At 45.7% G+C, this 16,873-nt stretch overlaps 1 protein-coding gene across 5 annotated transcripts in view; it reads right to left on the bottom strand.

Annotated features, from left to right (window-relative positions):
- The window catches only part of LOC139328541 (calmodulin-binding transcription activator 1-like), a 51,516-nt gene that overhangs the window by 14,236 nt on the left and 20,407 nt on the right, over positions 1-16,873 (bottom strand). For 4 of the 5 annotated variants that reach the window (XM_070958297.1, XM_070958299.1, XM_070958296.1 and 1 more), the window contains exons 4-8: positions 12,565-12,632; positions 9,639-9,774; positions 6,663-6,734; positions 4,558-4,711; positions 1,141-3,041 (exon numbers count right to left, since the gene is read on the bottom strand). In XM_070958297.1, the coding sequence (XP_070814398.1) occupies positions 1,141-3,041; positions 4,558-4,711; positions 6,663-6,734; positions 9,639-9,774; positions 12,565-12,632 (2,331 nt within the window). The remainder of the gene's footprint in view (positions 1-1,140; positions 3,042-4,557; positions 4,712-6,662; positions 6,735-9,638; positions 9,775-12,564; positions 12,633-16,873) is intronic. The other variant, XM_070958300.1, reaches the window with a different exon arrangement.

Here is a 16,873-nt window from a genome sequence, read left to right on the forward strand (position 1 = left end):
AAGTATAGGCTTACACATAGCTACCAAAGAGAAAGGAGACTGTGTATGAGGGTACGACTCATCACTGCATGCATACTACAATGAATGTAAAGAGGACTGTACTGTTTGATTTATGTGTGTCAGTGTGCTAGCATGTGTATACATACACAGACTGTCCTGTAAGTGTATTTCTATCAAATATCCCGATTCCATTCGCCACTAAAAGCCCCAGAGACAAACTGGACTACAGATATTATAACTTGTCCCATTTACAAAGTGGTTATTATTTTGTTAATGACCAATCTATGAGACTAAAAGGCCTGGTAGCAGCCCCTAGAGGCTGTGCTGCTCCTTACATCCAAGAGGAACAAAGTAGCTTGAACCATCTGAACAACACCGCCATGTGTTTTCTGTAGTGCAGCTAAAAATAATACATAAACAGCATATTGTCCTCCAAAAATGTTGGAGTCATGGAGTTAGAGTATACAGGAATGAAAAATGTATGATTTTCTGAAGCCATTTACCAGCATTTGGTTGGGTTTGTTTTTGGTATTTGTAGTGCCTCTCTTTAGCTATTTCTAAATATAATACCATAAGCCTTTGAGCCTTTGGAAACTGTTGTTTTTGCAAGAAACTCAAAAGTGTAGTTAAGATGTAACACTGATGATGGTGGAAAAAAGTAGGCAAAAAATATTAGCTGAATATGTGCACATGTTGGAGATGCGAGTAGTTGATAAAGTTCTTTTTGACATTATTTTTTCACCGATTGCACTCTATTAACCACCTTTGGCAAGTCCCTGTGTTTTTGAAAATGATGGTGGTTAAATGCTGTGTTCCTACAGGTTTCATTATAATGTAGTGACAGAACTGGTGTCTGGGATATTAGAAGTGGTACATGGGTAAATTAATGAAGCCACCCTGGGGAATCAGTCTAATATTGAAATTTCATCAAAATCCAATCAGCAGAGTCTGAGATACTCTGTGTCCTTAATGACCACACAGCCAGGCTGGTGGTCTCAGTACAAATTGTGCTGAGCGTGATTTCAGCGTTCAACAACAGTGCAAGCCGTATACCGTCAATCATGTGGTGGAGGGCCTGATTTTCCTGTGGGGAACAATGATGAATAAATAATGGATGGTAATCACGTTGGGTTTACTAACCTCTGGATAAGACCACTCTGGAGAGTAGTCTGTCACACCAAACAGCCTCCCAGTCTCCTGGAGTAGTCCCAGAGCTCCCTGCTCCACCTCTGAGCCCTGCAAATGTCCTGGTCCTGTGCCCTGCTCCTCTCCTGCTGCCCCCTCCTGGGGCATGAGAACCCCAGTGACAGCTGCCCCCACCCCACCTCCAGACCCCTCAACTGAGATGAAATCATTGATGAGATCAGAGAACTGGCTCCCAAATGAAGCCTCAAAGCCTTCCAGACTGATGGCAGCTCCTGCCCCAGCTGTTGTAGCTGACACCCCCCCACCTTGCTGAGGAAGAGGAGAGCTGTAGAGCGCCCCCTCGATGCTTGCCCCAGCAGCTATAGACTGAGGACTGGCCACCACTGAACTGCTAGTCCCTGACAAGCTTACACCATTACAGAGAATCTCATTTTCTCCTCCTCCTCCTGCTCCTCCTCCTCCACCACCACCACCACCACCACCACCACCTCCCCCGCCCTCCTCTCCTCCTCCATTGTCATCTGTGGGTTGCAGGTAGTGCTCTGTATCAACACTCGAGTAGGCCTCATGAGGATCCCCCGGCTTGAGTAGCAACTCCCCTCCATTCTCAGAAGCCTTGTCTAAGCTCCCAGCCTCTCGATGTCTCCGGCTGCCTGACTGCTCGACGCTCGTGTCCTGTGGTGTTAGAGGAAAAGAGCCCACTGTCGCTCCTTGTCCATTTCTTCCACACAGGCCCTGCTGGTCTGGGCTGCCTTGGTGGAGGTGTGTATGCGGATCTCCATTGGTGACCGGAGAGTCTGTTGCCACCGTGGACAAGCCTATGTAAGCCTGGGCCTCACCAGATTCCTGGGTTGCCTCAGTACCATTGGTCTGCAGTTGCGAGGGCTGGCTTGTCTGGGGGGAGGCCTGGAGGAAGAGGCTTGGGGAGGGGTGGTGTGCAGGCTGGGTCAGACTTGGGACACAGGCTGATGACATCACAGCACTGAAGTCCATCTGCTCCAGGGTGGTGCTGGGGCTGAGGCCTGTCCCTTCTCCAACATAGCTGCTCTGAGTGGTCAGTGGCTGCTCCAGGGGAGTAGTTTCCGTCTTGATGTTGTTGACAAGGGCTGGGTTGTAGACGAAGCCATTAGAGGAACAGTGGAGTCCTCCATCATCACCGTTACACCCCTCAGTCTTCCCTCCACCCCCTCCATACGTCTGGCCCTGCTTGGGATTGTTGAGGAAGCAATCAGGGTCAAAAGTCATGGTGGTCTCAGGAAGGCTGACTCCTCCACCAGAGTCTAGAGAGCTGGACAGAACCAACTCTCCTCCCTCCCCTAAGCCCACACCACCAGGAAATGATGCAAACCTCTGGTTTTCAGGGGCAACAGCCAATAGGATGCCAGCTGTGGTGTTCTCATGGGTGGATGCCAGCAGGTGGGTGTGGCCAGCAGAGTAAACCGAATCCCCAGTCAGCGTGGTGACCTCAGACATGAACACAGCTGTGCTCTGTGACAAGCCAGCCCCAATGGCGAGAGCGGGGCTGTCGGCCATGTCGCTGGTGATTGACAATGGGGAGCTCTGGGTGGTGTCAGGAACCTCCACCTGGTTGGTGGAGGTAGATGAAGACACTTCCATGCTGCTCTGTGGGAGTAGGGAGGGTTTGGTTATCCTGCCATTCCGCCTCTCTCCTCCACCCGCTCTGCTCCTGCCCCCTCCAGGACTGGGCTCTGTCTGACCCTCTGACACATCGCTGTTCTGGACCTCTGTGCCATCTGCTTCCTCAGCTCTCTGGCCTGCCGCTACACCGGTACCCACTGCAGCTCCACCTCCTGCTGCTGCCCCTGACTCCTGCTTGGATGAGATGATGCGTTGCTTGACACTGGAACATTTCTGATGCAGGCTGCTTCCAGCACCTGACAGAAGAGACATTTGAACAAAGGAAACAGCATTTGAGACAGTGCATGCTGTCTTCATTTTCTGTCCTTTCATTTGCTCATGCCAGTCTTTATAATAACGTAGCGTTACCTCACATACCTCACATACCTGACAGTGTGTAATGGCACCCTCCAGTGTTGGGAATGTACATTGAAAACTGTGACCATGAATATTGTGCTTGAGATGCTGGTTCAAAAACTTATACAAAAATATGTGAAATATGCTTCTTTTGCAAGACATTTAAATTCTAACATTTGAGGGTATTTCTTGTAATAGATCTCTGCATTTACATTTTGGGATTTAGACAATTCATTTTCAGAGTGAAATAGCAAATACCAAACAATTTAAGTGTCGGACACCTAATGCCCATAAAACCTCCTATGGCCACAGAAGGATCAAGTCAGTGATTGAGCGAGAAGCGTTAGAAAAGGAAAAAACATAAAGCTGTTTTGTGTGAGCAAATTAGGGCAGGTAGAAGAGCAAGAGGGAATATGAGTCAGTGGGGAGAATGAGAAGTGAGGTGCTACTTAAGTCAACAAGCCACTTAGTTTTGGGCAGCTGTCCTTATTTGCCCTTCCAAACGAGATCAAAAGATGGGTGTAGATGAGGTAAGAGTGTGTGTGTGTATTTGCGTGTATTTGTGTGTTATCTACTCCCTGATGCTCATTTATGAATAATACATGCTGGATATTTCGGGCACCTCTGTCTTCCTTCCCTCTATCCCTCCCTTTCATGGGTGAAATGTGGATCTGCCTCTAGGTGGCAGCATGGTGCTAACTGTTGGAACGATCAAAAACAAAAAAAAGAAATCTATATGAAGTCTGGCTGAATGGCATGCATGTACTGAATGTCTCTTTTGAATCACAATGTTGTCTTTAAATATCAGACAACTCTACTTTGCTCTACTTTGCAAAGTGTTGTTATCATGTTGACAAGAGGGCCTCGATATCCCAAATCTTCATTCATCAAAATTTAAACACAAACAACTTCAGGTAACGCCTGAATGCACCTTTTGGCAAGTCCAGTTATCACTTTTTGGCTCACCGATCTATCTTTACCTTCAGCAACATATCAATAAGACGGAAGATGGAAAATTATGAACACTGCCAAGATTAGATATTTTTTCTTGATGCAAGAGAGAAATTTTCATATCATCTCCACTGAACTGCTGAAATCACCTGTTGTCTCATCTGATAAGCACTGGCACAGCTCCAGACTGTGCCCCATTCTGCTGCCAAGTTGTTTACAAAGTCTACAAGCAAGCCAAATTATCTGCGTTTTAGATTTACTACATTGCTTTCCTACAGATTAATTTTGTGACTTGGCCAGGATAGGTCACCATCTTTTTCATCATCACCGCCCCATGACAAGCAGTACTGTTATTGACCCAAGGTGACTCACAGCCCCAGGTTTAGGAAAAGTGTGAGGGCTGGAACATAAGAGTTTGAGTGTAGGAGGGAGGTGAGTGCTGAAATGACGGTAATGCTAACTCACACATGGGTTTGAGTTGTCCAATGAGCTCCTCCTTGCTCCACTTAGCCCACTCCTTCCTGTCTGTGTTGATGGAGCAGAGGACAGGACCACATGGCTTCCCGCTATCGTCCACTGCCGGTACATTCAGGTAGTGCACCAGCACAATGTCTGGGTTCTACAGCGCAGGGACACGGGCACAAACACATAGAGACACGCATGCACATGCCGTTAGTTTAACATGGCCTTTATTCATTAATTCGTTGTCATGTTCTCACCGGCATTCGGGAGAAAGAGAATAAAATGATAGTCTATTTACAGAGGGAGTGGAAGGAGGGGAAATGGAGAAGGAAAGCAGGAGAGAACGTGGAGGTCAGGGAGGAGGTCAGACATAGCGTGTCAGATAAGATTCTCTCACCTGCCCATAAAAGATTTAACAGCTCAAGCCCACTCATCACTCTCTCTGACCCCGCAGAGGCTGTGGAAGTGTCTGCGTGTGCGCGCATGTGTGTGTGTGTGTGTGTGTGTGTGTGTGTGTGTGATATACTGTAAATATAGAGAATGAGAGAAACACATGAGGAGAGACTAGTTCAGAATACTGTAGGCCACCAGGAGACCTATGGAATTTCTGTCCTATGAATGATTCAACAGGTGTGTTCACATGCATATATGTGTGTGTGTATGTGTGTGTTTGTCAGAAGAGAGTGGGAGAGAGAGAGAGAGAGAGAGAGAGAGAGAGAGAGAGAGAGAGAGAGAGAAAGAAAGAAGCTCCACTTGATGAAAGATTCAGTAGACAGACTCAGGTGAGGGGGAGGACCTGCTGAGGTGGAACACTTTTCTCTCCAAAAGAGGATGGCACAGTGGGCTGCTACAGCACCACACTGTGCGATGCAACAGCACTCACAGACTGATTTATGATCATATTCACTGATGTGTTTTGATATCTGAGCAAAGAGCAGAAAATGGCACTTTACAGATCAAGCAAGTAGAATTTGCCTTCAAAATTTCAGACGGCAGGAATCAAACTATAGGCATTGTGAAAAAGAAAATATATTGGGTTAGGGCTTATCTAATTTGCGGCCGGTGGCTGGAATGCCCTTGTAAATTTCATGTGACAAATTATGCAGGAAATTCAGGCGCAGAAAACATAAATATGTATGCATTTCCATATTTTAAATGAACATCGCTGGGTATTCAATATTTCCTTTGAAATTAACAGAGAGATGGAGAGAGGGGCAGTGTAAGTGTATGCGGGCATGTTTAAGATTCATCACGTGACCGGTTATCTGAGGATGATGATGTCCTGGTGGCCATCTCTTGTATGGCCAACAGTGGGAGAGATGTGTAACTGCTGCTCTCTCTTGTCTCTCACATAAGCACTAGAGTGAGTCCAACATCTCTATGAAAAACAACATGCTTCAATACACAGGGGACACCTGTGTATGTGTGTCGGTGTGAGCATGTTGTGTGTGCTGTTTGTAGCTCCAGGGTGTTTTCTTGGAGAGGACCACATAGAGAGTAGTGCCTGAGTCCTTGATGCTCACTATAAGTACTGAGAGTCAGGGTTCGATAACACACTGTGCTCTGGAAGTTACAGTCAACTTCAGGCAAAGAAATGTTTTTATTACTCTGCACTGTATGTTAGCCTTGTACACGAGCTATAGGTCTGGCATATTCTGGGTATATTCTAGTGTGTGTGTGTGTGTGTGTGTGTGTGTGTGTGTGTTGGACACTCCACTCAGCCAAAAAAATCCAATTTTATTATGACCCCAGCTTTGTGATAGTATTTTCACTGTCTGCCTCATTAATTTAGAGGAGGAGGATGTTTATTGCTGGTTTATGATGTGGCTTTTGTGCTTTTGAAAAGATAATGGACAGTTTAACAGACGTAAATTTGTGTAAAACTGATCACTTACAATATATTTTCTGTTTGTCCAGTTTTGTGGAGAATAGTGAATAAAGCCTTAACATAGCTGGAGCAAATGTTGCAAGCTCATTATAATGTTCGGGGAAAAAGACCCGGCGGCTATAAATGAAATGATCCCTCACTATAAATTCTGTTGAAATCATGGTTTGTGTGTGAATAAATGCACGAGAAAAGGCAAGGTTGGGACCGGGGGTGGGCTTACCTGCAGCAGCCAATAGCATCTACGGTGGAAGGTGGGGATGATTGAGGAGTGGACGTAGCAGCCATACAGACACTAGAGAGAGGAGAGGAAAGGAGAGGAGAGGAGAGGAGATTGCAGGGGTTAACAGGAAAAGAAAAAGGGAGGAAGCAAGACAAAAAGTGAGGAGGACAGGACAGTAAATGAGAGAACAGGAGAGGAGAACGTAGGTTATACCCACTTAGGTTGTATTGATTGCGGTGCTAAAACTAAATTGTAAACATGCTGTATGCGTTTTTTCTTCCCTAATGTCTTCTCTAAAATACCATAAATCTGATGTTGACAATTACAGCACAAGAGATTGTGAAATTTACTGCCTCAGCAAGACTAGACATAACCCACTTAGAATTCACAAAAAGTCACAATGTTGTCAGCTCACAGACACTGCGAGAGAGATCAGTAACAGTGAAGAGGACAAAGAAGAGGAGAAGAAAGCGAGGAAAGCACAGAGTGAGAGCGGTGTGTCGAGGTGGCCACGAGGAAGAGGAGGTTCAGTGTGGATCCATTCAGCAGAGGATGCTTATATACAAACAAAAGAGTGTATACATGTGTGTGAGTGTGAAAACTGACCAAAAGTATGATTGCAGAAGTAGATTTACAGATTTACAATGACTTCAGAATGTCTATAATATTTTATTACATATTCTATTTAATTTTTCATGCTGCATGATGAACCACAGATCACTCAGATAGCGCAGGCCTCCACCAAGACCAAGAGTCCACATCCTCTGATATGCTATTCTGCATAGCAACCACTATATGTATATTTGTGAAAACCAGAAACCAGAACACACTTAAAACACAAACAAGACAACCATCCACACCTTCGGTTGAGAAAAAAGTGTAATTGTACTGATTCTCCTTTGAAATGGCTGTCCCCATGCGCTCCATAACGACTGGTCTTTGTATGAAGTTTGAGCAGTGTCGTGTGTCGTGTGAGTAAAACTGGTACCCGTGAACATGGATTGTGATATGTGATATGTATCTGCCCTGTGATTCAGATCAATGGGTTCTTCCTTGGCCCATGCCACACCCTTTCATCAAGTTTCATGAAAACTGGGGAAGTAGTTTATCCATAATCCTCATTGGAAGAAGTAAATATAGTACCTGAATTCAGAATACCAAAAACACCAAAACTATGCGTTCTTTTCCTTTGACAACTGAAGTGGAACAACACTAAAATCTTTTGCTACAAAACCCTTTTTTCATTTCACATTCAGTTCATTTAACAGAATGCTAAACTTCTCGAATGCATCCATGTGTAAAGCAAAGCAACTTTACAAGTCTTAAATCCTTAAGTCTAAAATGGATAGATTTAAATAAGTCATAAATAAATGATCAAATAAGCTGATTTAAATGGGTAAATATCTGATTACACATCAATTGCAGGTTGAACAATTACAGGTTGCAGTTTCTTGACAGCGTTTGACATTCTGTCCCATGGAAACACTTTGGTCAATAGTTAAAAAGCATTGAGGTTCGATACCCAGTCTGAATGAGTGTGTGTGTGTGTTTGACAGAAAAGCCTTCCATCAAGGTCATCACTACCACTTTTTCACACGCCATTAAAATCAAGGATCACACACACACACACACACATGCATACACACACACACACACACACACACACACACACACACACACACACACACACACACATGCATACACACACACACACACACACACACACACACACACACACACACACACACACACACACACACACACGTACAGACATGCGCGCACAGAAACAACAAAACACACACACAAACAGAGAAATAAATTGGCCATGTTTAAAGACAAACTCGCACGAATACTCAGCAATCAGGCTGTATATAATCAACACTTACAAATTGTCCTGTTTTCTCTCTTGTACACACTCGCACACACTTATATTTTCTCGCCATTTTGCCTCTTCTCAGAAGTAGCCCGCCCTCTATCTAAAGTGTGCTTTGCCAAAGGCAGAGTGCATTTCCATATATTTCCATTCGATATGAGGAGGCTCTCCATCCAGGGTTATGTTTTTCTCCCCTTCTTCCTGCCTCTCCCCATCCTCCTTCTCTCCCTCTGCTCATCTCGCTGCTCTGCTCACCCCCCCATTCCCGTCCCCTGCTCTACACACTGCTTGCTTGCTTGCTTGCTTGGGGGGGTCCTGGGAAAACGTGACACAAACAATTACTGAGCAACCAGGGAGAGAAACACTTGCCTTTATAGATGTGTGTGTGAGTATGTATTCATGCACGATTGCAGAAAAATGCATGTGAGATGAATGTCAATGTGAGTGTGGGGTTGTAAATAATAGAGATGCAGATGGGAATACTTGATCTCAATTATTCCCTCTACCTCTGTGTCTGTTTCGCCTGTCTTCTGCTCACCTTTAATGCAAAACTACTGAGCCCTTTGCAAACATCCATGTACCTGCTCGCTGTCTCTCCTTCGCTCTCCCTTCTACCTCATTCTTTCTGCTTCTGACACATGCATGCTCACTCCTCTCACCTCTTGGTATATTCCTGCTGAATAATCAATTTTTGAGCTGGCTGATGTGACTTGAACACACACACACACTCACGCACAGACGCTGCCTTGAGACTGGATCGATACCCCTCTCTGTTCTGCTGAAGGAGGCATTGACATCATTCCTGGCCTGAGGCCAAACACACTCTTATCCTTCAGAAAGAGAGAGAGGGAGACAGAGAGAGGAAGGGAGACAGGGCCACGAGCAGGGAGGGAGGTAAAGAAAGAGGGGGAACACTGGCTCTCAGGTAACACCTTGGCCTGTAGCTTCAGCATGTGTGTTTGTGTGTACATTTGTGTTACACATATGTGTCTCCTTGGTGTGAAGGAGAGTAAGATAAGATTGAACAAGAGCAGGATTGGCAGTGAAACCATGCTCAGCACCGAGCATGATCATCGACTTGTTTTTCCATCGCAGCCTCTCACCTCTACTCCCTGGACTTTGAGCTTCATATGATCCTCTCGGGTGGTCTTCCCGTCTTTCCTTTTCTTCCAGCAGTAGCCATCTTTCCTGTACTTCACCTTCTTGCGGTTGTAGAGGATCATAGAGCCATTCTGAGGCCTGATGGAAGACAGGATAAAGAGTTAGCAAGACACGCGGAGTGCTGCATTGGCTTGATTACACAGAAGAAATGTTCCTGTCAGTTCTTTAAAAGCTGACAGGGATTAATCAAAATTCTGCTGCATTCCTGATTCATAAAAAACAACTGACACAAACAAAAACATGCTCTTGTTTTGATGTCAATGTTACTCTCCCACAGTCAAGTTCGCTGGTCCCATGATGCCCCTCCCCTCTTTTGCGTAGACTCACACTCCAATGTGTTAATATTTTAGTAGGGTGATTTATAAGCACAGCAGGAACATTGGCCTCTAAGCTCCCATTCTATATACACCTGGTGGGATGAACATGCATGCACACACACACGCACACACACACACACACACACACACCCACACACACACACACACACACACACACACACACCCACACACACACACACGGCACGGGCCATACGTGTAAAAAGACAGAGATGCTATAGTGATATCAGATGGCAGGACCTACTGCCGTGTGTTCTTTGGGCTCAATGTCAAACCTGCTGCTCAGCAATCAATCATTAGACTTCTAAAACGTTAAGGACAGGTGTGTGTGTGTGCGCGTTTCTGTGTGTGTGTAGGTGGAAGAAAAATGCTTCTCTGCCTTATCTCATGACAACAGAAAGAGAACAGGCCCGTTAACAATCAATAAACTAACACATACTCAGGAGTGCTCTCTCTCTCTAACAGAGAGTCATGTGCATGTGGATGCACCACACACACATTTACACACCCCCTCTCTCTCGTTCCTTGCCCTCCTCTTCTCGATCAACCTCCAGTCTTCATCCCTCTTATCACAGTATATCATTTTCTCTTTACTGCTCCTTCAGTCTCTCCATTCTCCACTCCTTTCCACGTATTCTCATCTTCTCATCCCATCTATTCCTTCTACTCCTATCCTAATGTCTGTTTCTGCTCTTTTACTATCTCCTCTCCTCTCCTCTCCTCTCCTCTCCTCTCCTCTCCTCTCCTCTCCTCTCCTCTCCTCTAGAATTTGATGTAGAAACATTTATATGGACTGAGATGACTGCAATTTACTCAGAACAATGTGTGTAGTGAAACTGAATTTACTTTGAACTGATTTTCTTTGACACCTTAAATCTGTTCTGTTTTGGGGTGAGCCTGCCAGTTTCTTAGCCGAGTGGAGACCCCCACCCTCCGATCAAAGCCGAGTTTAGTCTCTGTCTCGAGCAGTGTGAGTCATCTCAGAGCTGCTGATTCTAATTATGTTATGGAGAAGATGGATGAGATCAGATGTGTGCCTGTGTGTGTGGGTGGGAAATACGTGCATGTTCATACGCATGCGTGTGTGCGCGGAGGTGCACGCACATGGACGATGCCCATGTTCCTCGCAAACCCCTCCGATTCAAGCAGACATAAATGCTATTGATTGTAACTGGGCTGTGATGTGTGGGATATAAAAAGCTTTTCCACTGTTCCACAGTGTAGCAGAGCGAAAACAGAGAAGGCAAGGGGAGGAGAGAGAGAAGAAAAAAAAAAGACAGCAAGATAAAGAGACAGAGTGGGTGAGTGAGTGAGTCCGGTAAAGGGAGGAGAGGAGGAGGAGTAGATGAGAAAAGTGAGAGGAGAAGGAGAGAGGAGGTTATAGTCATTACTTTGAACTGATGAGGTATTTCAGTGAGGGGAGAACTGAAGGTCATTGATTGTTATCTTAATATTGCCCCCCGCAAGTGTGCAAACGCATGCGCACATATGGATAAAAAAAGACACACATAGGCGCAAAGCCACGCACACACATAAATGTCACTGGCTCCGTTCGCTGAGCTCCTTTCCATCTGATGGGATTAGGTGTAATCTGTTCTAATCGTGCCTCGTGTCATGTGTAAATGGGATTATATCTAACTGCTGCTCAATAACACCAATATGACTGCTGCTGCTGCTGTTGCTGCTGGGAGGCTGAGGCTATACGGCAGCACAACCAATCAATGAGAAATCCATCCACAACATAAACTGTGCAGCTGGCCTCAGGCTGCTCCTGAGAAGAGTCCTTCAGCTCACACAATGGGAGCGCAGGGGCATCACCTCAGGCTTTCAGCGGTGTCAGTAATCAGAAATGGGGCCATGAGGTGACCTCCTCACTTCCTTTACTTTTTATTTCTTTTCTTTTGCTTTTCTGCCTTTCCCTCTTTCTCTTTTTTTAATCATACATCTGTATTAACTAAAGTAAATGTCAATAAGGTGACTTATCAATAATTCAAGTTGCCCTTTTTCTTCGGCCTTTCCCTCCTTCCTACCTCCCTTCCTGACTATAACCTCTCTCTGTTCTAGGAAAAGAGCTAACTATGGTTCATTCGGATCGATGAATATTCAGTTGGCATGTGAATCCCTGTTCACACCCCATCCTATATACACATACTCCCCCTCTCTTTAAACCAGCCCCCCCCTTACCCTCCTATGTCTGAATTATACATCACTTATCCTAATACATTTACATTCATTAATCCTCCATTTCCAGCTGACTAGGTGCTTTACAGTCCGGCCATGTTCTGGAGCGTTCTCTACATGTAGAGTAGGTCGTCAGCAGGACTCTTTGGAGACAGTCGACGTACATTACTAATGTTTTAATCAAACACAGGCACTCAGTCATTGGGATTAAACCAACGTGAGTCACTGGTTGATTGAGTGATGCTGTGTTTGTACGTGGGTATATGTGTGTGTGTGTGTGTGTGTGTGTGTGTGTGTGTGTGTGTGTGTGTGTGTGTGTGTGTGTGGAAACTACTCTGTGCACTCTCCTCACCTGGTTTTTGGCGATGTCGTCAGCCACTCATCATGTTTCTCAAAAGTGATGAGATATGCAGCAATCTCCTAGAGAGACAAAGACGAGACAGAAAGGTTATATTGGTGTGTGCATGCATGTGTGTGTGTCTGTGAGAGAGTCTCCGGGAGATAAAACATAACAAGTATTTCGAGATGACCTGCCGATGCCCACAGAGAGTGTGTCACTATCTGATTGCCACGGTGAGGTCTGGGCACCTGATTGGTCACAGAGCAACCAGTCAGGAGACCGATATAGAGGACAGACCCTAAGGGCCAACAACCAATCACGCTCACCGACACACTGATGTCTCCCTCCACTGGGGAGGAAAAGCTATCTCCTAAATACACACACACACACACACACACACACACACACACACACACACACACACACACACACACACACACAGAGGCCACATAAACACACACACACACACACACACACACTGGGGGAGCAGACCCATACACTTGCTGAGAAAGTGCTCTGATAGGAAAAGTTTTCTTGTACTTTGCAGTTTCAGTTTCCCGTCAGATAAAGCCTGCTCCTAACTTGATTCCTAATTCCTCCGGCTCTCTTTTCATCTCCTCAGCTCCTCTCCACACTACCTCTATTCTTCTTCCACACTCACATGAATCCAATAAGGAAAAAAAGAAAGTTCAAATCATACAGGTGCATTCTACCGAGAGTAAGGCAAAACAAAACGTCCATACACACAGACAGAGACACACAGAGATGCAGCCAAAAGAAACTATTGTTTATACCTCCTGCTTTTTAGTTGCTCACGCAATGCCGGCTTTTCCCTTTGCTCGGTGAACTCTCTCACCCCTGGCTTCCTCCTTGAAACAACATTCTCTCTCCCCCTATCTCTGACTCCCATCTCACCCACTTGTTGTGAAAGACTATGAAATGTAAATTGTCCTCTTAAGGCAATCAGTGTTTGAAATGTGGCACAAAGCAATAGTGAAGAAGACATCAACACTCGAGCACTCCTTCATCTGCCCCCTCAGATCAACAGCCTCCTCTCCAGACCTTCTCTCGCTCTCTTTCTCTCTGTCTCTTTCTGTGTGTGTGTGTTTAGGTATTTGTCCCAGTTTGGCATGAGAGCACTCCAGTTCCACAACGATCAGTCGAGATGGAGGGACAAAGGGGGAGAGGGGAGGAAAGGCAGGGGGAGACGAAAAGAGAGAGCAGCTGGAGGGTGCTGGCACTTAACTGGATTGTTTTTTTTAGTATCCTCCATTCGATCCTCATGCCCCAACCCCCCGCTGCCTCATCCTGCATTTATCATTTATATGTGTCTTTACATATGTGTGTGTGCGTGTGTGTTGAGAGTGAGCATGTGTGACTTGTGAATGTGCGTGTGTGTGGGAGGGACTGTCATCGTACTCCTCATAATTATCAATATCAAACTGGCCACTGTTAATGTCAGTCTGTCTGAGGCGCATAAAACTTTTCAGCCAAAGCTATGCACAACACACACACATATACACACATAAACACACGCACACACATGCGCATACACTCACAAACACACACACACAGGAGTGCCTCATTCACTTATGCATCTATTCATTAGCTGTGACAGGCAGCCACCTCTCCTCCTCCCAAACCACTCCGCAGCAAGTCAATATCCTATACGGCCTCCACAGCCCTGGCCAGGCACTCGGGCTCCCCTAGTGACTGTCAGCCAGTGGGAGGCGGGAGGAGAGAGGAGTAGAGGAGAGGAGACGAGGGGCTGGGAGAGACAGAAGGATGGGAGGATTAAGAAGGAGGGAGAGAGACTTGCAATTAAAGGCCTGCCCCATAAGAGCCATTAAAAAGCCAGAAACAGAAGAGTCAGCTGAAACGGCAGCCTGACACACACTCTAAAACACACCCACACACACACACATACACACACTCTCACTGCAGACACACACACTGCTCCTCACTTCCTCACTGGCAGATACACACACACAGACGGCCATGTGAAGAGTGACAGAAGTAAGATGGTGAAGGTCGATCCTCAGGAAGTCACAGTTATTGTCCCAGTGGAAACCAGTGATGGAGCGCTTTGAGCATGCCTGGCGACACACTGACCCTTCAGGAATACTGTGTGTGTGTGTGTGTGTGTGCGTGCGTGTTAGCTGTGCCAGACACAGGGACAGGGACAAGTATCTTTCTCCGGGGATCTACTCTAGAAACCCAGACGTTCTGCATGTCTGTGTGAGTCTATGTAATAATATATTACGACAGGCCCAGCTGAATTCACATGCACGCGCACGCACGCACGCACACACACGCACGCACACACACACAAACACACACACACACACACGCACACACACACACACACACACACACACCTATTTCTGTCTGTCTGTGTGTGAGAGAAAGTGAGAAAGAGAGAGAGTTACTTAAGAAATATCTAACAAAGCAGAGAGCATGAGTGGGAAGTTGGATTGGAGCGAGCGATGCAGTTGGGGAAATCAGCCTCCCACTCACGCATCACTGAGACCATCTCCCTCCAAGAAACTGGTGGCATGTACAGAAAAGCAGACAGACTGACACACACATATGCACACGCAACCACACACATTCACATACTCACAGGCCTCAGGGAGATTTCCAGAGGAGGGAGGGGAGAGGAGGGGAGGGAGGGTGGGGGGTCGCCTACACTGCAACAGACTTATCCAGGAGCTTTCCCCAGGGAGAATCCGTTATAGGGTCTAGCCACAGGCGAGTGTCTGCGTGTGTGCATGTGTGTGTGTGTGAGCGCGCCTACATCTGAGTGCGTGTGTGCGTGCACGTTTGAAGTCTAATGATGAGCATCACCCCGGCAGAGATCTGGGGAAAACAGAGTTGTCTGTAAACTGCAACTGTCACATCCATTCGAGGTGCCTCAAATGAAGGCTGCCTCTGGTTCTCACCACAGAAATCATTTGGCATTGAACAGTTTATTTTGGCGGCATGGGGAGGTAGCAAAGTGGAGCGTCCTTTTCAAGACTCCGTTTCTGCCTTTTTCCTTGAGCGTGGTATGTCTTGTATCCATATATGGGGGAAAGAACTGCATTAGCATTACCAGGGGAGGTCTGCTGATGCTGTAATTTGTTCCTGAGCACCTGCACCAGTTCTGCGCTTCCCAGAACAACCCTGTCAGTGTCTGACATTGATAGACACTCTATCCAAAATTGCCTCCTGTTTTTATTATTTATTTCTTTATTTATTTAGCAGACTACAGACTTCTCTGTGGTTTTTATTTTGATCCGGAGCACTATCTCAGCCATTTGTTCAACCCACATTTTATCGATCGTGGTCTTTTTTTAAACATGCCCCCTTCAAAGGCTCATGTAAATCAAGCACAACAATGGCAATACTGGGCCAAGCCTATATTGTTATACAATTTGATTTGAACTGTAATAATCAATAATCCATTACAATTGAGAGGTCCTTGTGGGCATGTCATTATCCACAGTTGTTGACAGAAATGTGACAAGACCAGTCTCACAGAATCACAGCCTGCAGTATTTGTACGGTCCTGACAGTGATCTCTAAAGTCACCAATGATCTCTAAAGTCACCAATGTCATGAAGCAGCAGCTGTTTTTCTGCAAATTTAAGATTAGGTTGCATCGAGAAAGCAGAACGAAGACGTAGTTGCGTTCAGCTCTCAGCTCACGTAAATGATGTGACTATTGCATTGCAAACCTGACCAGCAATGTCTTGTTTGCACTACGTTTGTCTAACCCGGCTAATTAAAATGTGTAGCTCTTGCCAGAAAGAGAGCCCGACAATGAGTTACGACAAGGATAATTTTGTTCTGTTCTAGCCACATAATAAAATTTCATCAAGTCTATTGTAAACCAGAGCAATAATGTGTAGTTTGTATTATATTCCCTAACTGCCTCGCTCCCCACTGTGTGTTACTTTCAACAGCCTTTATATTACCTCCACTGGCTAATACAACTGCTTAATGCTGTTTCCATAACAACTGTTGCAAAGCCCCTGATCAGAATTCCTCTCAAGCTCGCCTTGTGTTTATCATATAAACACCTCATCACACAGTGGGCAACACACACACATGCACGTCCGTGGACATAAAAGACTTGTACACACATGCATACAAATGGGCCGTCTATTAATACACAAAGTCACTTGTGTGAAGAAATAAATAAATAAAAATGAAACTTGTCCTGGCTTTCTCCGGCTCTCCTCTTGTTCTCTCAGCGACATATGTTGCATGGACACATTGGTGCACACACACACACACACACACACACACACACACACACACACACACACACACACAC

Source organism: Chaetodon trifascialis, chromosome 3, assembly GCF_039877785.1.
Source record: "Chaetodon trifascialis isolate fChaTrf1 chromosome 3, fChaTrf1.hap1, whole genome shotgun sequence".
NCBI classification, from domain to species: domain Eukaryota; kingdom Metazoa; phylum Chordata; class Actinopteri; order Chaetodontiformes; family Chaetodontidae; genus Chaetodon; species Chaetodon trifascialis.